Here is a 24,464-nt window from a genome sequence, read left to right as displayed (position 1 = left end):
GATGTTTTAGTTTAATTTGAAAGAAAATTTTGGGAATGTATTGTGATAATATTTATACAACTATATATTTTTATAATATTTTAAATAATAAATATATTTTTAAGAGAAAATGATAATAACCACTAGAAACTCACATACACAACCATGAGTATCAGAGTTCGAACCCTTGTGATGATGTTCAACATAACAATATCGTCTTCTGAGAGTTGAGATGAGATTTGCAGACAATATTTTAGATTATACTTAATTAGTCACAAAGTCTCTTAACTTAATTTAAAATTCCATTTTAATCACTTATTTAATAAATGTTATCAATTAGTTTCTTAAAAACGGTTCCATTAGTCTAAATAGTTCTTTTCGTTAAATTTTAGGAAAAACGTTAACTTCAGCATATGTGGCACGACATAAAGACAATTATTAAAAAACTGAGTCAACATATGTATTATAAATGCCTAGTAGGGTATTTTCTTCTTTCGTTTATGATTCACGAGTTTCTATCATATACGTTCATCATCTTTTTCAAAATCATCTTACAGAAAAACATTTAAAAAAAAATCATCTTCTTGCTTTTGCTGTGTTTTCTAGGGTTTCCTCTTCATCTTCTTCAATATTCATCCTCTTTAAAATTTCTCTCCAACGTCAAAGAATTCAAGTAGTGCTTCAGTGTCAAACAACAAAAGCTTTGGAACAATTGGATTTGTACTTCATAGAAACAAGAGGATGGAGTGTTTTTGCCAAGAGTAATGTGTTCTTTATACTGAGAGTAATATGAATAATGTGAACTTTGGGAAAAAGTTTTGGGATTGTAGAAATTACAAAAATCACATGGAAAAGGGTTGCAATTTCTTTAAGTGGGTAGGTGATGAAATTGTTGATGAAAGAGATTTGAAGAATGAAAGACAAAAGAATAAAATTTTCAAATTGAAGAATGAGTTTGCCTACATCTCTCAACATCTCTCAATCTTCTGCTTTTTCTGCTATGTCTTAACTTTCAACATATCTCAATCTTCCATGTTACTTTTCTTCTTGGGCCTCCCAAACTGTCTTTTGATTGATGGTGACTACAAATCAACATACTCTGTTTTATTCCACAAAACTTTCCCATTCACTAGATAAATAATTGATGCATAACAACCTTCATAGTAATCCCTCTTGTAGCAGTCAGGAAAAAATCATCAAATTTCAAGTGTCGGTCCTTCATGCAGGAAATTGCATGACATCATGGTAGCCTTATTAACGTCCACCTCTTACAAGGATATTTTTTACAGACTCACAATATACTTTTCTCCATTGTATGAGATATTGCTAACCTCATAATCGTATTCACCAACATGCCTGTAAGAAACATAAAAATCACATATTACATAACACTCGAAATGCAAACCACAATAAAAACTCACAACAAGATAAAACTACCGATTACCTCACTATATAACTGTTTGATTTTTGGGATTCCTTTTCCATTATTTTCTTGATATTTCGTAGAATTTGACCATTATATTTTGCAATCTTCTGCCTATTTGACTCTCACCTCAACATAAGATACACTTTAGTTTCTTCAATCATAGTGAGAATTGGCTTGGCCCTAGCATTTACAAAAACTGAGTTGAATGCCTCTGACATATTTTCACCAAAGTATCACACCTTGTAGTTGTTTTAAATCTAGATTTGCTTAAAACCTTGGTGGAATCTTTATCAAGTGCTTGAATGAATCCTCATTTACTTCCTCTATTTCAATCATTGCCTTTTCCCGTACATTAACATAACTAGCAGTATCACCCTTCCACATCAGTTCTTTTAGTTTAATGTCTGGATACTTCTTCCTGAAGTTGTTTTATAAAAGCCTAAACATGTATGCTTGCAATTAAGTCAATTCAATCAACATTTAGTAACAAAATTAAACACAACCATTATGTATTATTGCAGTTCAGTTAGCATTTAATAACAAAATTGAACACAACTAACATGTATGATTACATTTACCTAACACAAAATCTCTGGTCCACTTCAGGGAGAAATTCCACAAGTGCTAGCAATAAATACTACAATTAAAACAGAAAAGCATATTAACACAATAAATATATAATGCACTTGATGAATATGTAAATATTACATAAAACATATAATATTACTTTTTGTTGACCGCTAATGAATGTGTAAATACTACATAACATGGTCCCTCTTAAGTCACTTATCAATAGTTCAAGGAATCAAGACCATGAATCCTCGATTTCACCCTCTACCACAACAAATGCTATTGTCAATATTTGATCATTTGGGTCCATTTGCTATTAGTATTTGGCCACCATAATAACCCTTCAAAAGACATCCATCTAATCATATATATTATATTCAAGGAAAAATATTGACTCTTCAATAATATCGGATTGGGACAATGGATGGAGAACATATAAATGCATAGTAGCATTCATCAATGTAATTTTTTTCTTCCTTTTCTTTCTTATATCATCTTCCAACCCTTTATTGTCTATTGCATCATAATACCAGATACTTTAAGTTGATGGGTACCCTAAATCCTCTAAACCACTCATAATTTCAAAATAACTCTAGAAATCATGGATACATTGCCAAACACACTATAACTCTTTGCGACTTGATTTTGTAAACTTAGTAACCTCACTCACGTGATGCATAATACACTCAAACCACTCATACATGACATATTAAAGTTAAAGAAGGTAAAAGGTTCAGTGAGGAAAATGCATTAACAAAAAAATTACATTTTTATTATATCCAGACGTGAGAAATCGTACCTTCAATAATGGAGATGAGTAATAGATATTAGTTTTCATAACTTCTCAATCATGTTCGTCTTCATATCTTCTTCGCATTCTAAAGTTTTCGTTTTCTCTTCGCGTTCTCACACAGGATTGACACTAAAAAATTTCAACAAAACCAAAAGATTTCAACACAAAAACAACTAAATTCAAAATATTAAAAAAAACATGTCAAATAACACAATACTACTTAAAATGCCATATATGCCAAAGTTAACTTTTTCTCAACATTTACAAAATTGTTGTTAATAGACCATAATATTAAGGGATCAATACATGACATTTATTAAATAAAGATTAAAGTGAAATTTTAAATTAAGTTAAGAGACAAATTTGTTTGTAAGGATAATATTAATTTCAATAGATCATTTTTCTCTAATTGAAAAGTAATATTGTATTTATTTGTTTGCTATTTTTAATATTTTTCAAATCAAAATATTCTTTATTTTATTTCATTGATGAATAAATTTAGAATTTAGAATGTTGCATTTCATTTCCATCACTTTATCGTTAAGACAGAGAGCAAAGAAAAAAGGTGGGTAACTAACCAGTAACCATGGCAGTATTAACAGAGATAGAGGAAGATGAACTCGACGAAGAACCAGGTGAAGTAATCGAATCGGCACCGCCGCAAAAGATTGGCGAAGAGAGAAAACTCACTACTAATTCACCCATCAAAAAGAAGCTCCTTAAACGCGGTCTCGGTTGGGAAACCCCCAATTTCAACGATCATGTTACTGGTTAGTGCTTACTCAAACTCATCTTTATTTATTCATCATTAAGCTAAAATTAACACTCCATAATGTTCCTTTTTTCAAATGCAGTTCATTATGCTGGAACTTTGCTTGATGGAAGAAAATTGGGTTCCACAAGGGTTTCGGATTCTCCTGTGACATTTACACTTGGCCAAAGTAAGTGAAAAGAAAACAAAGGATTAGTTTTTATATTACTTCAATTAAAAAAATGTTTTTTTTGTTATTATTTATTCAAAATTTTATGTGGGTGTTCAACCATGATTGTTTGTGTTTGAGGAGCTAAATCCGTAATGTTAATGTGGGTGTGATTTAGATTTGTTTATTTTTTTGTTGGGGTTGATAGGTGAAGTGTATGCTGGATTAGATGATGGGATTGTCACCATGAAGAAGGGAGAGGTGGCATTGTTTACATTACCTGCTGCCGAGTCTGGAGGCATTCCACGAGGCACCAACTCAGTTGTGCAGTTTGAAGTGGAACTCGTTTCTTGGATCACAGTGGTGGATGTTTGCAAAGATGGTGGAATTATCAAGAAAATTATGGAGAAGGGGAAAGGGAATGATCGGCCCGGTGATCTTGATGAAGTTCTTGGTATTCTAACAGCTGCTTATACATAATTCTTTTGCTTTCCGCATGTCAACAAGTTGAGCGTTATTATGTTACCCATTTTAATGACATTTTCTGTTGTTGCATCTCTTTTTTTGTCCTGTGTTTTAAAATTGAAGACTGTGTTGGCTTATTAGTCTCTTTTGTGCTTTTTGGGTACTATAGTGAAGTATCAGGTGGCACTAGTTGATGGCACCGTTGTTGCAGAAACACCGGAAGGAGGAGTTGAATTCTATGTGAAGGATGGTAATATTTTTGAGTTATACTCATATTTTATTTCACCGAATAGTGAATATAATTTAATTTTTCATCTCAGTCTTTGTAACAAATTATTTTGTTGATTGAAGGTCATGTGCTTTCTAGATTGCCGAAAGTGATCATGACTATGACCAGGGGAGAGAAGGCTGAATTAACTTTTCAACCTCAATGTATGCACATTGTTCTTTTATTCCACCTATAATATCTGTTTTTTTTACCTTTCTTGTAACCAAACGATACGTTATTTTATGTTCATATATTCCCTCATTCTTTTAAGAGGCATGCATTTTTTTTCTCGGTGCATCACTCTAATTGAAATAAAATGGAATAACCATCTTTATATTCCGTTGAAATTTTCCGCTTTCATCTAGTTGGCTTCTTTTATCAGTGTGTTAGTTACTACACCGTAATTGGTATTGATATATTGATTGTAATACGGAACTTAAAATTATAAAAAATTCGTGGTCTAATATCTCAAATAATTAGTTTGGAATTGTTTTCATATGGTCAATGTAGATGCCTTTGGGGATACGGGGAGAGAAGCTGGCAGCGGGTTCCATTCAATTCCCCCAGACTCAGTGCTGCATGTTAATATTGAATTGGTGTCCTTCAAGCCCGTCATAAATGTTACTGGTGACTCTATGGTGATTAAGAAAATTTTGAAGGAAGGGGAGGGTGCTTTCACAGCCAACGAGGGTGCAAATGTTACTGGTATGATAATGACCCAAGTTTCAGTATTGGTTCAGTTGATTTAAGAATTGTGGTCATGTAACTTGATAAGAGATTTCTAATATATTCTTGAATAAAGGGTTATTGGATATTTTCAAACCCTTGATGACGTGACTGTAATCTTTCAAATTCCAATTTATTGTGTCTCCCTTAATGTTCATTTTACTAACTGGCTTTGTTAAAATTGCCATGGCAGTCAGTTACACAGCTATGCTAGAAGATGGCACTGTATTTGAGAAAAGAGGAATTGGTGAAATACAGCCCTTGAAATTTGTAACTGATGAGGGTGAGTTTATTCTTTAATATCTCAACCACACTCTTACATGCATTTTGTTATCCCTTATAGTAAACTGTTTATGACTTCTAGGGAGCGATGATACTAGTATTTTTATTTTTCTGTTTGTAGAACAAGTGATTACTGGTCTAGACCGAGCAGTGGCAACAATGAAAAAGGGCGAGAAGGCCATAGTTAGTATACATCCTGATTATGCATTTGGAAATGTGGAAGTGAGACAAAATCTGGTTATTGTGCCACCTGGCTCGAAAGTAGTCTATGACATTGAAATGATAGATTTTATTAAGGTAAAAAGAAAGAAATCCTCTGCCTTGGCACTTTGTGGAGCTAGAGATCTAGGTTTTTTCTATAGACTACCCCCTCCGTTTCAAAGTGAATGTTATTTAAGGTTTTTACACATTTGTTAAGAAATGCAATAAATTGAAGAAAGGAAATAGTTATTTTACGAAATTATCTTTATTAACTATTGATGTGTTTCCATTATCATAAATGCATAGGAGAAAGCACCATGGGAGTTAACTAATGCTGAGAAAATTGAGGTAGCTGGGAGGAAGAAAGAAGAAGGAAATTTATTATTTAAAAGTGGCAAATATCAGCGAGCTGCGAAAAAGTATGATAAGGTAAATCCTTTACTTGCAATGGCTTTAATTTTTCAAGTTCAATAAATGTTTTTTTAGTTCATCCTGATTTTTGGTCCAAATCCATTATAACTATTTTTCTCTCAGGCTGCTGATTTTGTTAGCGAAGATGGATCCTTCGGTGATGATGAGCAAAAGCTAGCTAAGTCGTTGAGACTTTCATGCTGGTTGAATGGTGCAGCCTGTTGCCTTAAACTGAATGACCTTACTGGAGCAATCAAATTTTGTACTCAGGTAACAGCCACTCGAGTCATTAGGCGAAGTTAAGCCAATGCATGAAATCGTACTAGTTAACGATTCTGGTTATCAAAGCCGAGTTAACTCGCTTAACAAAATTGTTTCGTGTAAACTCGAGCAGACTCATAAAGACTTAGATTGGATCAAGTTTGAGGACGGTTATAGACTGGTTTATACAACTATTGTTAAACTTTAATACAGATAAGAAGTGAACATTTTGAAATATTATAATCCTCCTCATGCTTCTCTTACTCTTTTCATCAGGTACTTGATGTTGAGTTTCACAACGTGAAAGCTTTGTATAGACGAGCGCAGGCATATATAGAGACGGGAGACTTTCTTTTAGCAGATGTAGACATCAAGAAAGCTCTTGAGGTGGATCCACAAAACAGGTACACATAAACGATTGGTTTGATTCTCCATAGAAATTTATTTCCGGATTAGAAACTTATCACGGGGTGTGCATTGTTTTTCATTTTTCAGGGAGGTAAAGGTGCTGAAAATGAAAGTGAAGCAACTTCAAGCTGATAGTGACAAAAAAGATGCTAAACTGTATGAAAATATGTTTGCGCATAAAACCAAGGTGATTAGTGTTTAAACTTGATAACTTTTGTTAATCTCAGTTCCCATTGTTTTCTCAATTCTGTATAGTGTATTTCTAATTTCTATTAAAACTCTTATCATCATCGTCCTCAAGCAGAGATTGAAGGTTGAGAAAGAAGAGGATGAAGTGGTGAAAACGGAAATGGACAATGTTGGTGACAGTGCAGCTCCTTCTAATGGTGGTTTAATTATTGATTCTTGTTGAATCTGGATAGTTTATTTACAATATAATGACGCATCTAACAAAAGAAAGTATATACAATATGTAGCAGATGGTAGCTGCATATAAAATTTCGGATGAAAGTTTACATGGTCACACAGAAGACATTTATACCAATATTGGTATTTGAAAGATTCCACTCTAGCCAAAATATGAGTCCTAGGATATAGAATTTTGGCCAATGATGGGAGACTGAAAATCCATTGCGTCTTAGCTGTCTTTAAGAATGTGCAAGACGGATTGAGGTCCACCTTAACATCGTGGACAACTACAATCATCTGTCATAGTGCATTTGTGTTGTTCTTCATTTGTCAAAAGTTTATATCACTACCATTAGTAAGAAAGCTAAATGAATATTTAGAAGTTCTTTGATGCATCATAGGTGAAAGCATTTGTGAAAGTTCAGAGCTTTCCAAGTTTCTGCTGTAACTAAATCTTTTGTTGTTTATATAAAAAAGAACTCTTTTATGGTTTAATCTTGTCTCAATTTTATAATATTTATATTTTGAATTTATCTATGTTTTAGAGGTTAATATTGTACCGACCAAAATTGATAGTTAATTTAAAAAATATATATTTATAAATACTTCTTGTTACTTTTGGATATGAAATTATACTTGACAACTAGGTGAGACGCCCCAAACAAAAATAAATAATAAAACTCAAAATCTATTTCAAATAAGTTCGAAAATTCCCACACTATTCCCTCCACATCATAATCATGCCAGGTTATTTTAACTTTAAACAATATATTTTTTCTTTGTATTTTTAAAAATAGATTTTATAAAAATGTTTTTAAAAATATTATAAGTTTTTTTAAATTTATTTTTTATAAAATTAATTTTGATATACTATAACATAAACCAACATGAAGATCAAAATATAGTCACAATTTTTTCAAACAATTCTATTTCAAAAATAATTTTTATAAAAAATTATTTAAAATAGTTTCAAAATTAAGTGATTTTTTAAAATTTTGATATAAATTTTTTTTCGATAAAATAATAAAATATCTAAAATAACATTTTAAGAATAACTATTTAAATAAAATTTTTATTTAAAATTTTTATGAAAAGTTTCGTAAATTTTTTTTACATCAAAATATATTATACTATAAAAATCATTTAAAAAAAGGCAAAACAAACGGACCCTCAATTCTTTCAGGATAAATAATCTATTTCTTCAAATCCATAATTTATTCTAAAATACATTATAAATAATAAAATAAAATAACTCTTTTAATAATACATTTAAAATATTACAATATAAATTAAAATATCAATATATTTATTAAAAAATTAATATTTTAAATTATCAAAAATATTTTACATGGGCAAATTAAGAGGATAAGTTTAAATAAGTATTATGATCTCTATTATTCGATTTACCCCTATTTAAAAATAAAATAAAAACCTAAATCCAACTTTGGGTGGTACCTGTGATTGATTATGAATTATGTTTTCCTAATCTATATTATTCTATAACTTGGGTGCCACACAATTCATTCATAAAAAAAACATAGCCTTGATTGCCAAGGCAAAAAGAAAAATAATCAATGATGTGAGACAAATAAACTATGAGCTTTGACAATCCATCCAATTTCATTCAAATTCTAATTCTGGTAGAGGCATACATCATAGTATACATTATTTTTTATTAAGTCAATCTACAATTTCTTTCAGCCGAAGTTAATCTACAATTCTAAATATTTCTCTTCATGTCTTTAATTTCATTACTATACATTAGGATGTATTTTTTTCCCAACTACAAATTTAAAATGAGGAATATCTATTTCAATATTTTTGCTACACAGTTAAATATAAATTATTTCCAATAAGTGCTTTTACTTATTTTATACTCTATTTTATTTCTAATATAATGGGCGAAAGTGATTTATTAGTGCATGATTAACATTAACTTCCTACACATATCAATGGAATTTCAACATTTATATTGGTCTTTTGGCCCAAGTAAAAGTCGGGCCACATAATAAAAAAGCGAAAAAAAAGAAATTGGGCTTCTGAACAAAAAAACCCATTATATAAATAAGCGAAAGCCACCGCGCTTAAATCTCAAAACAAACCTAAGCATGGCCGTCTTGTTGCTCCGCATTTTCACTACCCTATTCTCTTCGTAATCAATTCACCTTCACACTCTCTCATTCCACTTCTTCCTCCATCTCCATCAACACAAATGGACAAGATCAAGGTCAAGTACCAGCTCAAAAACGAAGATTGGAAACCCTCACCAATCACTGCTCTTGCCACAAGTATCGACGGTTCACGACTCGCCGCCTCACGCGAGGATGGTTCCTTGGAGCTTTGGCTCGTTTCTCCTAATACAATAGGCTGGCACTGTCAATTGGTACTACTACTACTACTGTTATAGTTAACCGGTTTTTGAATTGATGTTGTTGTTAATTTTTATAATGATTAGTGATTATGTGTTTGTTTTGATTTTGTAGACTATTCATGGTGACCCTAATAGAATTGTATCGTCGCTAGTTTGGTGTCCTGGTGGTGAAAAGGGATTTCCGCATGGACGTTTGTTTTCTTCTAATATTGATGGTTCTGTTTCGTTTTGGGATCTTTGTCACTTGAAGCAAACGGTATGATATATGGTTTTTACTCTCTTGTTTTTTTGTTGGTTATGCAGTTTTCTATTCATCAGTGAAGATTTTTATCTTTAGAGTGTTTTGAATAGAGGATTATTTACCGTTGGAGCAAGTTCTAATCCAGTCACAGTTTTTAGCTATTTAGGGATGGTTGGATAAACAACTTAATTAAGTGCTTATGTAGAAGCTGACGAGATGTAAAATATTGTTCCCATACAAGTTATAAGTTGTTCGCAAATGCTATATTGCAGAACTTATGAAATTAGGTGAAAGCTTTTTTTGGGCATGTCCTTACTTGATTCCATAACTTCTTTCAAACACTTTCATTTGTTACATATGTCTGACGTCGGTAGATAACTCAAATAAGCGTATATAGATGAATAGGAGTTTTTTTTTGTAGTCTCATGAAGCTTACTAGATGTTAGGTATATAGTTGGGTTTGTCTACTAGTGTGAGAGAGTGTTATGTTTAAAATAAGGTGTTTTTATTTTTGTTTGACTCTTTTGACCATTGGTGTTATTTTTTTTTGTTATTTTGTTTGTATGACATTGCACTGTTACAGATGGTGCTTGAATCGAATGGTGTCTCAATCTGGCAAATGGCTGTGGCTCTGTCTAAAAGTGATGATGGTGAAACCAATGGTGTTCATATTGAAAATGGTTTTTCGACGAGATTTCTTAATGGTTTTGATGATCATGAGGACAGTGAAAGTGATGAAGATTCTGATTCATCTGAAGTTCTAAAGCAATCCATTTTAGAGGGTCCAAGAGTAGCAGTTGGCTTTGATGATGGATGTGTTAGGATTTACACTATATCTGATGCAAATGAATTTATATACTTAAAATCCTTGACCCGGGTCACAGGTTAGATTATCTTTGTCTTGTATTTTATGTTATGCTTGAATCCCATTAGAGGATGATTTATGGTTTTGTTTTCATTGTTTTCAGGACGAGTTTTAAGTGTGGCTTGGAGCACCGATGCTAAATTCATATTTTCAGGAAGTAGTGATGGGTATGTATTAATGTTGTGTTTGGTATTGTCATATAGATCATTGTGTGACTTCGATTGTGCACCACTCTCCAAGTTGCATGCTTAATTCATAAAAAGTTAGCATATCCTGCAGCATCATAATCCACTTTTCTTTAAAAAAACAAAAATTTGCATGACTTAGTAAATAAGATCTCATGTTTCTTCACATAATGCTGAATACTAATTAAGAACATTCAGCTGCAAAATTTGCTTTTTTTTGGGCATGGTTTAGATAACACATTTTTCTGTCTACTCATATAGGATAATACGTATCTGGAATGCCAAATCAGGTCTTGAAGCCCATAGGATTCAAGCTAGACTCGGTGGCGACAGTGGACTTGAACTTTGTATATGGTCACTACTGTATTTGAGGTGACAACAACCACATCTTTTTGTTCAACTGTTGTGCATTCTTCTATAATTCATATTTACTCTATTGCTTTGATTTTAGTATTGGAGTACCACTGCCTGTTTCCTACCCGTGTTGCTGATTTAGTTATTATTTAGGTCTGGGACACTTGTTAGTGGAGACAGCAGTGGGAGCGTCCAGTTTTGGGACTGCCAACAAGGAGCTCTGTCTCAAGAACCTATTACTTGTCACAAGGGAGATGTACATGCTTTGGCAGCAGCCCCTAATCACAATATGGTGTTCTCTGCCGGTTCTGATGGAAAGGTATGTAGTTCCAAAACTTGTGAATGACCTGTTGATTTTTTTTAACACCAAAAGAGAGTAAACGACCTGTTGATTTTTTTTTCTTTCTATTTTAATACACGTAATGAAACTGATGAGCTTTCTGATGATAAGATTTGTTTAACTTATATTTTAGTTTCTAATTTATTACTTTTTTTTTTAGTTTATGTTATATATCTTTACTTAGAATTAGTATATTATATTGCATACTATAATTGTTTTATTTTATTTTTATGGTACTATTTGAATGTCTTCAATTTATTAATGATTTAATGTTATTTTGAGAGATTATTATTTAGATTGTGAGGACCAACAAAACAAAAAAAACAAGATAAAACATACGGGCTAAATGGACAAGGTACCTGAAGTTCAGCTATCTAAGTCCCACCGCCGTCTCAGTTATTTAAAACTGACATGTCATGCGGGGACCCAACAGTTAGACAGAATGAAGATGCATTGGAGAGAGAAGCGTAGCATGAGAACTATGGAACTGCTTGAATCTTACAAAGGGCTGCGGGTTATTTCTTAATAACTAGGGGTATGCTTGGTTTTTTGCAAGCTTCACCATGCCGGCCTCTACAGCTTATATTTTGCTGTGATTTGGCCGGATGGTGTGAGCTACAGACGCTGCCTGAAACTGCGATGCAACAGCAGTTCTAGTAGTGCCTAGTGGCTGCTATGCCATTCTATGGCGTTGTTTCCGCCACTACATTCACTATTAACTACAGAGCAGATACCCTCTCTTCTCTTTTCTTAAAATGTAATTGTGTCTCCCGTATCTTGAACTGATTGTGCTTTCTGCGTTTTATGTTCTCTTAAGAAAAATGCAATTATGTGGCCTTTCTTTTGCTCGTTTTAGTTAAGATAAATGTCACAGAATCATTTGTCATCAAGTAAATGATAAAATGTTTGTTTCACTTTTTATTGGAAGGTTGTTCTATATAAACTCTCTTCATCAACCATGGAGAAAGAGAATTGGGTCTACGTTGATTATAAAAAAGGTCATTCACATGATGTCCGAGCCTTGACTGTAGCTGTGCCAATTAGCCAAGAAGGTCTGTTTGAAAGTTCTATTATTTTTTTAGTTTTATGCTCTACTCTGAAAGTGGTATTAATGAATGTGTGTTTGGAAGGGCTTGTTTGCAAAATCTCTCTGTCCTCTGTGTTCGAGAGAGTATTTTAGAGAAGTATTTTTAGAGAAAGATGAAAAGTGTATTTTGAATCTTTTTTTCTTAGAATCAGAAATCAATCTTTTAGCTTAACTGATAGTTCTTTTCAATGCAAAAAACAACAATTTCTTTGCTGTAGAGAAGCTTATTGAAACAGACAATATTTTTTATTTTACATTTTATCATTTCTGTTCCATAAACCTGGATTTCTGTTTGGCAGATACTTTGCCTGATGAAAGAATCAAAAGAGCTCGTCATGAAGTAAAGCCAGATGATTCTAGTTACCACAAATGGGCTCATTCAGGGCAGCCGATGCTTATCTCAGCCGGGGATGACACAAAACTCTATGCATACGCTGTTAAAGAATTCACCGGGTTTAAACCTCATTGTATCTGTCCTGTGCCTCAGAGAACACCCTTACAAGTAGCACTTAATACTTCCTTCAATCAATCACCAATGCTTTTACTGCAGTCTTCACATTGGTTAGAAGTCCGTTTGCTACATCTCAAAAGTGTTCGTAGAACTGGAGACTATGCAAAGGCTGAAAGTGTTGGCCGATTCAAGATAAAGGCATCTCGTAAGATAATTTGTAGTGCCCTTGCTAATACAGGGGTGTTTTTTGCGTATTCCGATAATGAAAAGCCTATTCTTTATAAAGTGGAGAGATCCGAAGCAGGAAAAATTACATGGAGTTTTGGTAAAAGGAAGCTTCCCGAGAGATTACCAACTGCCCATTCAATGATTTTTTCTCATGACTCTTCTTGGTTGATAGTAGCTGGCCTTGATAGAAGGATATATGTAAGTTAGCAATATTCTTCATCTATAAATGTATGTTATAGTAATTTTTTGGATAATGCATAGTGTGGATGCTTCTTTCTGAAATGAATGTGATGGTGCAAACTTTGAAGTTCTATGATATTTGGATTAAGCATCTCTTTGTTTGTTTCATTGATCCCGTTTGCTTTTGATTGTTATAAGGTTGTGGATGCCAATAGCTCGGAACTGGTACATACTTTTACACCATTTCGTGAATCACAAGATGAAGATGGATTATCAACAGCTGAACCACCCATCACAAAATTGTGTACTAGTTCTGATAGACAGTGGTTGGCTGCCGTGAATTGCTTTGGGGATATATATGTATTTAACTTGGAGACACTAAGGTATACTTCTAATTTGCTCAATTTCCTTTTATTTGAGACACTTGCTACTTAAATTGCTTTGCTGCAGGTTAAGGGAACTCGAAATTTAAAAACACTTTTAGGAAGATACAATAAAATGCACAGAACTTATGCTTCACAAAATCAATCATTTGTTTCGGTCCGATAATAGCTAGGAAAATTCTTTCATGCTCTTTTATTTTCATGATGTGGGAGTCGTTCTATCATTAACATGATATCCATACTACAAAATCATCTTTTATAAAATAAATATTCTTTGTTGAACAGGCAGCACTGTTATGCTTCACAAAATCCATCATTTGTTTCGGTCCGATAATAGCTAGGAAAATTCTTTCATGCTCTTTTATTTTCATGATGTGGGAGTCGTTCTATCATTAACATGATATCCATACTACAAAATCATCTTTTATAAAATAAATATTCTTTGTTGAACAGGCAGCACTGGTTCATTTCGAGATTGGATGGTGCCTCTGTTACAGCTGCTGGATTTCCACCTCAGAACAACAATGTACTGATTGTTACAACTTCTTCAAATCGAGTGTATGCATTTGATGTGGAGGCCAGACAATTGGGGGAATGGTCTGCGCGAAATACATTTGTTCTACCCAAGAGATTTCATGAGTTTCCGGGTGAAGTCATCGGACTATCATTCCCTCCTTCAACTTCATCTTCAGTAATGGTCTATAGCTCCAGGTAATATTTTTAATATACACATTACATTTTGTATTGTTGAACTAATTGGTGTTATATGGGAAACAAGGATATACTTGGAGGTTAAATCATCATGAACTGTTCTATAAGTCGATGACATGGTTTTACACGATCCAATGATAAAATAATGTTCATCTTTTGATATCCCAAATATCATTGATTTTAGAATCTCTGTAATCCTTCATCGGCAGAATAGAAACTATGAGAGTATATCACATGCATGATGTTTTATACTTTGCTGCTCTTATTTCTCATCTTTTAAATTTGTTCAATCTTCAGGGCAATGTGCTTGATTGACTTTGGCTTGCCTGTGAGTCAAGATGAAGGTGAAATGTTACATTCTCGAGATTCAGTGGTTAAGAATTCACCAAATATAAACGGTAAGAAAAAGACTAAATTTAGGAAGAACTTTGGAAACTTTGAAGTTTTGCCATTAGAAAAGGATAGAGTCTTATACCTATCCCATATTTCAAACAGTCTCTTCTTTATGATAGAAAAACCATGGTCTGATGTAGTCAATAGCTTAGAAGTTCAACCTGTCCACAGACATATTTTTGGGGCATAGACTTCGAGATAGAATTGTTCTCAGCTTTAGGGGATTCATCATGGTGATCAATGTCCCATTTTGTTGTTTCACTTTCTTTCTCTCTATTGCTGGGATGAAGAAATGTATTGTGTTGTCATAATCAATTTTGTTCTATTAATATTAGTTTTATACACTTCATTATTTTTATTTTACTTTTTTGTGCTTGATACTGTAGAATCTTGTGCTTATTGTAACATGTGTAAGTTACAAGGAAAGGTAGCCATTTATTCCAATAGTTTTGCACGTATTCTTTGTAGCCAATGTAGGTGTTAGCAATTCTGTTCAATTTTGTGTTGGAAATTTTAGCAAGGATAGAATAATGACAATCTTACCCTTTTACATAAAAAATAAGTGGCATTCATAACCATTGCCAAGAGATACTAGTTGCAAGTGTGGGATACATCAATTATTTAGTGAATTTAATTATAAATTTTTGCTTACAATAGTGATCAAAGTTTGTTGTTTCACTGCCACTATTAGTTGATTTCTATCATTGGATCATTATCATATGACCAAAGTTTGTTGTTTCATTTCTTTCATTGGATCATTATCATATGGATTATTAAATTGCATTTCAAAAAGCATCATTATAAGAATATTGATGTATATTACTTCCTCAACTGCTCATTTATTGTAGTAATTATATATCTTTGACGAGGTATTGATTACTTTTTTGATTGATTGTAGTACCATTGTTGTTCCCTCTATTTCAAATTATAGTCCCTTTAGCACTTGTTACTTTGAAAAAACATCCAGCATTATGATAGTATTAATGTAATAAAATTGATTTTTTTTATTCTATCAACTTTTATAACATTAATAATAATCCCTAAACTTTGTAAAATGATTACGATCTTATAAAAGGATCAAAATGTGGTTTTTAAAATAGTAGGATCAGAATAAAAAAAAAGTAACATAGATTGATCTAAGTTGCAATTATGTCAAGCAGTTATTAATTACAAAGTGATTTGTAAATTTGACATTTATTTTTGTGTGAATTCAACAACTTCTATGAAAATTGGGTTTTTTGCATCGGAAATAATATATAAAATAATATAGATAATGTAGGGAATAGTAACAAAAAAATCAATTATGTATTGACTTTTATTTTGTAAGTTATATTTTTATTTTTAAAATACTATATAACATAATCAATATAAAGATTGATTTTGATTGATTGTATTGGTTGATTGAATGAATAATATTGACTAGAAAAATGGAAGAATATTGACCCATATAAAGTAAAATTTTAGGTTTTGGTCATTGGACTAATATAGTACTCTCTACATGTTACATTCTATTAATTTTTTCATATGTATCTTTTCTGTATAAAATTTAATAAATTTTAATATAGTCATTTATTATAGTTATTTATTAGAACGAGAAGGTATAGTTATTTATTCTGTATCTTTTCCGTATAACATTGATTATAAAATAAACCAACATAATTAATAAATTTTTTCTGTATTTTTTAATATTTTTTCATATGTATCTTTTCTGTATAAAATTTAATAAATTTTAATGTATAGTTATTTATTAAAATTTAATCTTTTCTGTATAACATTGATTATAAAATAAACCAACATAATTATAGTTATTTATTATAGAAAAAAATAGAAATTTAACTAATAATCAATTAAAATTATTAGATCGATGGATTAATTGATTATCTCTCCTATTATCATAATTCTAGATAATTGGGGAAGTATTTGAAGTATTTATTATTTTCACATAAATTAAGGAAATGTAATAAATAAAAAAGAGAAAATTAATTTATTATTAACGGTATATTCAAATTAGTATTAGTCCAAATTAAAATTATTAATTAGAACTAGAAGGTACAATTGATAAATGTGCATTGATAAATTAAAGTGAAGTATTTTAAAAGAAATAATTTTTTCTAAGTGTTTATTTTGGGATGGAAAGAGTACTTAATTTTCTTGAACCCTATTTTTTGGTTAATTTTTAATGTTACCCTAATTATTTATGATAGAATGTGCTTATACAATGAATAAGTAAGTGTATGAGTAGCAGGAGATGCGAGTTCGAAAACTTAATACTTTACTTGATAAAATTTTAGTTATTAGACTATTGGTAAAATAAAATAGGAATTAATTACGGTATATTATTAGTGTAAAAAAATTTATACCGTCGTTTCATCAATATCATCGTTTATATTATTTTATAGGTTTTTAAAATAAAAGTCAAATTTATTTTAATATCAACGTTTAGAATTAACTGAGGGTGTAAATTTTTTTTAAATTGTACAATGTATTTCAATTAAATTCAATAAAATATATACATACAATCTAAATTAATAATAAAATTATACCAATATCATTTTTAAATTGTGAAATATGACATTAATAGTTAAGAAGGGCTCGGAGAGAGTGTTGATTGAAAATTCTATCTAACAACTGAGGTTCTTTTAACATACATTAAATTGCAATGAAAATAAAAAAAAAGTCAAGAAAAATAAAATAAACATAAAAAATTAAAGGAAATAAAAAAGTGTTCCTTTTGTCAGACATTTTATTGCAGTTTTTCTCCTTTGACATTCTTCTTCAGGTCTTTCTCCACGACAATACAATACTCCACTGGCAATAATTTGGTACCTTAAAATCTTTCTTTTTCTTTCTTCTTCATCAATATCACCTACTCAAGATATACACAGTTTGTCATATTATTTTCTTCAAAATATTTTTATATAAAAACACAACAAAATAGAATCAAAGAATTACCTGGTTCCTTTGAATCAAAGAAACTAAAATGCTTTGTAGAATCCAGTTTTTCTCTGTACAAATCATGCTCAACTCAATGAAATATGCAATAATAATTACTAATGTAATAATTACCAATGATTATTAATAAAAAAAAATACTAATTGAACTAGAGTTGTACCTTTATTCTTGTCGCAAATTTACACTCAGAAAATTGTATTGCATTATTCTCCACCGCTCCATTCTCTAAGAAACTGTCTTGCTTCTGTACAACAACAAAATAAACCAGTTTAGTTAGTATCTCTCTAACCGTAGAAATGCAGATTCAAATCCACGACATCCCAATTTAATTTCAAACAGTCTCACAGATGTTATTAAATAAGTTCAAATAAGTCAATTAATAGCATCAACCTTATGACTCTTGTTCGGACAACTGAAAAATGGGGAGCTAGCAGTGTCATCAAGAGGTGAAGATTGTTGACTTCTCTCATATTCTTTGACTTTTTTCCTCTTGTTGGATTCTTTAGTTCTAGAAGAAAGACAATGATAGAAATTTTCACAATAGTTTTCTTCATTGTCATAATGTGGAGGTCCAGAAGAAGCATCAGACACCATTGATGAATCTTCTTCAAACTCCTTCTCATTCATTCTTTCTCCTTTTCTTTCATATTCATATTCACCTTTTCCTTTGAAACAGCTCTCAGAAATAATGGATTGGTCCAAGTAGTGAGTCCAACCAGATTCACTATACTGTGAGGTAGATTTATCCATTCAAATTTCAACTTTTTTCTTCTTCTTTCTTTCTAGTTCTCAATATTAGTGATCAAGTGAAAGATCATAGACTGATACAAGTCTTAGAGATAACTGCTATGTATAGCCTCTTACCCTTGTCCTTATTATGATTCCCTCAGTCCCACAGTAACAGATTTATTTGACATTTTATAAAAGTTAAGAAAATTTTATAGATAAAAGATAAAATAATAAACTCTATTATAAAGTATTAGTGTATGTAAATTAAAATATCCGTCGTCTTTTATTTCTTTATAAAGTTTATAATATTTTATAAAAAATTATAGATAATTAGAATTATTATCATTTTAAGACAAATTTCCTCCTATTGCACAATCCTTTTGGCATTTATTTGATTTCTATGTGAATGAATCACAATTGCCAGTTGGCTATTGTGTACAAATGTGTCTGTTAGTGAAGAATGTGATAAGTGGATAAATTATGGAACCATTGCATTACCATGCCATGCTACCTTCAAATGATAGTGATGTTCTTTTTGTACAAAAAGTTAATGATTTAGCTAAAAAAAAAAGGAAAGAAGAGAAAGAGATATATGCTAATAATTAATTTATTATTTTTGGTAGTTATCACTATAGGGTTTTATAGGGTCCTAGCACTGGTACTATGGTCTCGTTTACATTGAAAATTAAGTCAAAAATTGATTATTGCAACATTGCCATACCACTCCACACCGACTACAAACTCAAAGTCTTACATACAAACACAATAAGATTCCTTTATTTTGTCTACTTTCTAAGATTTATTTCTTTTTCACACACTGCATAACAAAATAATTTGTATATTATGTTGATTAATGTCAAATTTGTAGCTTTAATTTCTGTCGATTTATTAAAAAAAAGGTAATATATGGGGGTCATGGTTGGTTGTGAATTGTACATTTTAGGCAAAGTTTTAAGTTGCGGTTACTATAACTGTCGTGTCACAATTATTGATATGGTGGAGGATCACGGTCGAAAAAGTAGATGATGCAGTCTAAGTAACGATGTTTGTCAACATGTAGATAGTTGTCTTGTCTCAATTCTCAATTATTAAGTGGGTTTGTATTAATATTAATGAGTATAAAAAGCAATTTTACCATTTTTAAAATACAAAAATATTTAACGAAATGATTTCGAATAAATGAGAATCAATTTCAATGTGTCTGTTACTTTCATAAAAGATCGAGAGTTATGAGTGATTTGAATGATAATGTTGTTATCATTGCATACGAGAGTTATTTATTATTTTTTTAAATAAAATGGATTTTCATTAATTTTGGTAGAAGCTCATGTCAGACTTGGTTATATTTTTGGTTTTTTTTATTGGGCCCAGTTTAAAGATTGATCCAAATACAAATTTTCTTTTCAATGATTTTAACTTTTTTTAACACATGCTATATGTTTCTTAGATATAACATGAAAATTCAAAAATGTTCCAAGTTTTCGGAGATGTATTTTTAAACGCATCCATTACACACCCAACATATGTCATTCTGAGTGGCGTCCTATAAGTTGGGTTATTTTTATTTCGGAGATGCATCTCCATAATATTTTGTTTAAAATCTAAATAATAGTATCATATGTATTGGATGTCTTTCAAACTCAAGTCATTTTGTTCACGTTTACTTGAAATCGGGATGCCCTATACCACTTACATCATTGGAGTGGAAGACACATTCAATCACAAAAGCAAAGACTTGGCCATGCCCTTTTATGAAAAGGATGCAAGAATTCGAGAAATTGAAAAAAATCAAATGCACAAAAATCTAAGAGGGTATCACCCATAGATTTAACCGACAATAAATGTTTTTATTCATTTTAATTTCTTGTTTAACCAGATAAATAAATTTATGTAATTGTGTTTCAATATAAATGAAGTGTAATATATTCAACATTTGTTCATATTGTTTCTTAATACATTTTTTATCTTCCCTATAATGACATTTATTCATTTGTAAAAGAAATATAAGTTTTTGTTTTAAAGGTTCTCTTATGGAACTGATTCAGGAGAAGTTCCAGAGATACATATCCGGAACAAGATAATAGGGTGCAGAACCAGAGATATATCTCCAGAATCTATGCATTCTATAAATTAAGGTGCACTTATGTTATATTTCACACAAAATGAAAATGTCTCAAATGTCACAAATAAACATTGACTAGTACGTCGCAAATGTCTCCTTCTCCAGCTCTACATCCGAGCGGACATTTAAGCTCAACGACTTCACCTCCCTCGAAGATATTAAATACGAAACCATCATCTCTTACCTTACATAGACAATCGAAGGATTGTGAAGTTTGAGTATCGTTCACCGTCGATTGACAAAGGAGGAAAAATTGAGTTCATCAAATTTGAGCTCAAGACGCAAGCATGTGTGAGGGATATGTGGAATACATATTTCCGTTTTGAAACAAATTTTTTGCTCGAGTTGGAAGCGACTATTTCAAGATTGGTCGAGGATATTATGAAGGTGTTGAAGCGTCCACCTGGATATTGGAGTAATGTTGCGTTTTATGTTGAAATGATCTATGTAATCCTAATTTTATTTTAAGAATATTAAGTTTCATTTTGGAAAATTACATGGTTTTGACTCTACTACTGATGTGTCTGTGTTACGAAAATGTAACTACGGAAAAATTTCGGAGATGCATCTCCAAAATAAAATAAACAAAAAAAAGGGCATAACTCAGAGTATGTTAGAGTACGTCCAGAGATGCATCTCTGAAAACTGGTGGCATTTTTGGATTTTCGTGTGATGCCTAAGAAGCATATAGAGTGCATTTAGAATTTCTCTAGTTTTTTTCCAGATTATGGGACATGTAGTTCTCTTCTCTCTTAAAAAATGGCCCAATCTAGTGTTTAGGTCCGTTAGGGGTTTGTTGATTTTGAAAACTACCCATCCAATGTGTGTCCGGTCTTTACTAACGTCGTCGTGATTGTTTATCTCTTAAACTCTAAAATCTTTTCAAAACAAGTGACACTCACGCCGTAAAGTAACCAACGCAACCAAACTAATTAAGTAGTGATGAATGTCATAGTACGATACTCAGCTTTTGTAGAAGAATGAAAAATAAAATCTTATTTCTTACTCCTCCAAGAAATGATAGGGTATGTAAGAAAGATGTAAATCCATATAGTAGACTTACGATTTGTGGAGTCATCAACCCAAGCGGCATCAAATTCTGAAGTATTTGTCTTGTGCAAAGTAAAAATTTCTTCTGCTATAGCTTGATATTGCCAAAGAGGATCAAGAATAGCCTCTTCATAGGGAGAATTTTCTTCTGCTATAGCTTGATACTGCCAAAGAGGATCAAGAATAGCCTATTCATAGGGAGAATATTCATACAAATTGTGAATAGAGGTTAGAAAAGAAGCCAAAGAAGCTGAGTAAGTGAAATAAACAAAATCAAATAATATAGTGGACTTAAAGATCCAAGAGAGATCACAGGGAGGTGAATGAGGCATAAGAGGAAGAAGATTGACAATCATATGAGGTTGTTAACTCACTGTAGGGACAACATGGATGTCAATATTAGGGGTATAAGTAGTATCATTCATGTAGATCTCAAAATTACAATCATTAGAAACATTATCATAAATATCAAAAGGAGCATTATAAGTGAGTTTATAACTTTTAGTAATAAGAGAACCAGAACAAAAAAGAGTCAAATAAGTGTTTAATAAAAATAACACGATGAGAAACATACAATTTTCTTTCACAAGGATCATAACAATGATATCTATTTTGACCATCCCCTTAACAAAAGAAAACTCACATGGCAAAGCGACGAGAAAACTTATTACACTCTATTTATGGACATATAACAAAGCAAGTAGAACAAATACTTTCAAGGAAAAATAATCAGGGATAAATTATATAATATTTCAAAGAGATACAAACCTGATGTGATAAATGATGAAATTCTTTTAATAACATGAATAATAATAAGAGCGTCTTCACCCTCAAAATTCAATGGGAACCAAAGCAGGCAACAAAGTAGAATGAGTTGTCTCAATAATTGACGACATTTCTTTTCAATAACTATATTTTATTGAGAAGTATAAATAACATATGTACGGTGAATAGTTCCATCATAAGCAAGTAATCCATAGAATTTATTAGAGGTATATTCATGACCTAAACCACAACATAAGCGCTTTATAACAACATTATATTGAGCCTTAATCATAATGTAAAACATATGATAGATTCAAAAATTCTGAATGATTTTTCATAAGATAAACCCAACAATAAGAAGTGCAGTCATCAATAAACAAAACATAATATCTAGATTCATCTTTGAGGAGAACCGACGTTGAACCCCATACATCAAAGTTAACTATGTCAAAATGGGCATATGAAATGGAAACACTTTTATTAAAAGGTAAACTTAAAAAATATAGCAAGTTTACAACCATAATAGTATAAAATAGCTTTGGTTTTTAACTTTACTAAAGCTCTAATAGAAGACAAATACTTTAACCTAGAACTATAAACATGTTCAAGACATGTATGCTATAAATAAAAACTAGAAGACGAGGAATTTTAACAAAACAAGGATACTAAATCATAATTAGAAGTAGAAGTTGAGACCGCAATATTTAGAACTCTTAGCTCATCCAAAACATAAAGCTCACATGTTTACGACTTGTCCTGACAATTCTCCCAAAATGAAGATCATGCACACAACAAGTAAAAGAAAACATAACGGAGTAACTAGAATCACATAATGGACTGACAAATCCAAGGCTCAAATTGAGGTTATGAATATAATAAACATTAAAAAATTAAAGTTAGGTGTATAGACACAACTATTGTATTCTAATGGCATAAACGTTCCTGTTAAACCAACACTATTTTCATATTTTGGTTTAACAAACAAGACTTTTATGTATCACATATCAATCTTCACCTTTAGGTCCGTCAATTGATATTTGATATTATCTCTACTTTTCTAGCTACATGCATTAAAAGCTTAAAAATCATAGTATTAAACTAAAGTTCTCATGACAGCGTTTGAAATTTAGATTTTCAGTGAATCAGTCATCTAGACAGTCCTCCTAATCCAAAATCTAAAAAGATATACTCATTCATGGTAATGATAAACAGATGAATCATAATATTATTCATGGTAAACATAAAGGAATTAGGCAAATAAAGAAAGACTAGTAAATAAAGTAAATGAAAACATAGCTTGTATTAAAAATGCAACAGAGTTTTTTAAAATAGAAAAATAAAGTACAATATACAAATATGTGATATATAATAATTAGACTGTGAAAGCTTAAACTGAAGTGAATACAATGTTTATATACCACATTAAAAAAATTAGGGTCCTAGGGCTTTTACGCCCGTAATAGAGTATTATCGGGGAGGGGCGGTTTAAAATCTTTTTACGATCAGAATAGATTTTTACAGGGTGCTCCGTAAAAATCCCTATTTTTTTTGGCCTCATTTGTCTTCTGAACAATTTTGACCATGAGGAATTATAGGCATAATTGCAAATTACGGGTCACCCATAATTTTTTTTGTCTCTTTCTCATTTGCTATATTTTCTCTTTCACTCTTCATTGTTTTCTGCAACAAACAAATAGTAAAATAGACATATAATCACTTAAAAATATGAAGATGACAATGATAATAAATCCAAAAGAACAATAAAATATTGACTTATCAAAAATCATCTTGAAGACATGTCAAAAGTTGAATGAAACATTGATTTTCTCTTGATTAGTGTATATTTTGACAAATTTTAATTGAGATGATTCTATAAAAATCAATTGATCCTATAAATTAGTCAAAGTTGAATAAAAAGTCTTGAAGGATTATATTATTT

At 31.2% G+C, this 24,464-nt stretch overlaps 3 protein-coding genes across 4 annotated transcripts; 2 read left to right on the top strand and 1 right to left on the bottom strand.

Annotated features, from left to right (window-relative positions):
• The first annotated feature begins 3,280 nt into the window (after positions 1–3,280).
• LOC127098266 (70 kDa peptidyl-prolyl isomerase) lies at positions 3,281–7,613 on the top strand. Of its 2 annotated transcripts, XM_051036804.1 has the most exons (14): positions 3,281–3,538; positions 3,623–3,709; positions 3,897–4,142; positions 4,323–4,403; positions 4,505–4,585; positions 4,932–5,126; positions 5,341–5,430; positions 5,551–5,726; positions 5,937–6,059; positions 6,165–6,311; positions 6,579–6,706; positions 6,798–6,897; positions 7,015–7,096; positions 7,190–7,613. In XM_051036804.1, exons 1-14 carry the CDS (start codon positions 3,355–3,357, stop codon positions 7,204–7,206), a joined length of 1,737 nt encoding a protein of 578 aa, XP_050892761.1. In that variant the 5' UTR covers positions 3,281–3,354; the 3' UTR covers positions 7,207–7,613. The 2 variants fall into 2 exon arrangements, with proteins under 2 accessions (XP_050892761.1, XP_050892760.1); XM_051036803.1 differs by having other exon boundaries at positions 7,015–7,613.
• A 1,587-nt stretch (positions 7,614–9,200) lies between these two features.
• LOC127098265 (WD repeat-containing protein PCN) lies at positions 9,201–15,256 on the top strand. The gene is made up of 11 exons (XM_051036802.1): positions 9,201–9,501; positions 9,602–9,745; positions 10,314–10,614; positions 10,699–10,762; positions 11,042–11,152; positions 11,288–11,453; positions 12,403–12,526; positions 12,861–13,438; positions 13,619–13,803; positions 14,257–14,514; positions 14,812–15,256. The coding sequence occupies exons 1-11, from the start codon at positions 9,331–9,333 to the stop codon at positions 15,095–15,097; spliced, it is 2,388 nt and encodes a 795-aa protein (XP_050892759.1). The 5' UTR covers positions 9,201–9,330; the 3' UTR covers positions 15,098–15,256.
• A 2,225-nt stretch (positions 15,257–17,481) lies between these two features.
• Positions 17,482–18,758, bottom strand: LOC127098264 (protein SOB FIVE-LIKE 5). Its single transcript, XM_051036801.1, has 4 exons — positions 18,250–18,758; positions 18,020–18,103; positions 17,860–17,912; positions 17,482–17,773 (listed from the first exon to the last, which is right to left on the bottom strand). The coding sequence occupies exons 1-3, from the start codon at positions 18,607–18,609 to the stop codon at positions 17,883–17,885; spliced, it is 474 nt and encodes a 157-aa protein (XP_050892758.1). The 5' UTR covers positions 18,610–18,758; the 3' UTR covers positions 17,482–17,773; positions 17,860–17,882.
• Positions 18,759–24,464: the final 5,706 nt, after the last annotated feature.

The sequence above is a fragment of the Lathyrus oleraceus genome, chromosome 6 (assembly GCF_024323335.1).
Source record: "Lathyrus oleraceus cultivar Zhongwan6 chromosome 6, CAAS_Psat_ZW6_1.0, whole genome shotgun sequence".
In the NCBI taxonomy this organism is placed as follows: domain Eukaryota; kingdom Viridiplantae; phylum Streptophyta; class Magnoliopsida; order Fabales; family Fabaceae; genus Lathyrus; species Lathyrus oleraceus.
Note: the sequence above shows the minus strand (reverse complement) of the source record. Positions and strands in the feature narration are given on the sequence as shown.

Coding starts and splice junctions, on each gene's coding strand:
- LOC127098266 (XM_051036803.1), top strand. CDS start 3,355: ATGGCAGTATTAACAGAGATAGAGGAAGATGAACTCGACGAAGAACCA. Junction 3,710..3,896: donor GACATTTACACTTGGCCAAA/GTAAGTGAAAAG, acceptor TGGGGTTGATAG/GTGAAGTGTATGCTGGATTA. Junction 4,143..4,322: donor TGATCTTGATGAAGTTCTTG/GTATTCTAACAG, acceptor TGGGTACTATAG/TGAAGTATCAGGTGGCACTA.
- LOC127098265 (XM_051036802.1), top strand. CDS start 9,331: ATGGACAAGATCAAGGTCAAGTACCAGCTCAAAAACGAAGATTGGAAA. Junction 11,454..12,402: donor CTGCCGGTTCTGATGGAAAG/GTATGTAGTTCC, acceptor TTTTATTGGAAG/GTTGTTCTATATAAACTCTC. Junction 14,515..14,811: donor GTAATGGTCTATAGCTCCAG/GTAATATTTTTA, acceptor TTCAATCTTCAG/GGCAATGTGCTTGATTGACT.
- LOC127098264 (XM_051036801.1), bottom strand. CDS start 18,609: ATGGATAAATCTACCTCACAGTATAGTGAATCTGGTTGGACTCACTAC. Junction 18,104..18,249: donor GTCCGAACAAGAGTCATAAG/GTTGATGCTATT, acceptor GTTGTTGTACAG/AAGCAAGACAGTTTCTTAGA. Junction 17,913..18,019: donor AATTTGCGACAAGAATAAAG/GTACAACTCTAG, acceptor TGATTTGTACAG/AGAAAAACTGGATTCTACAA.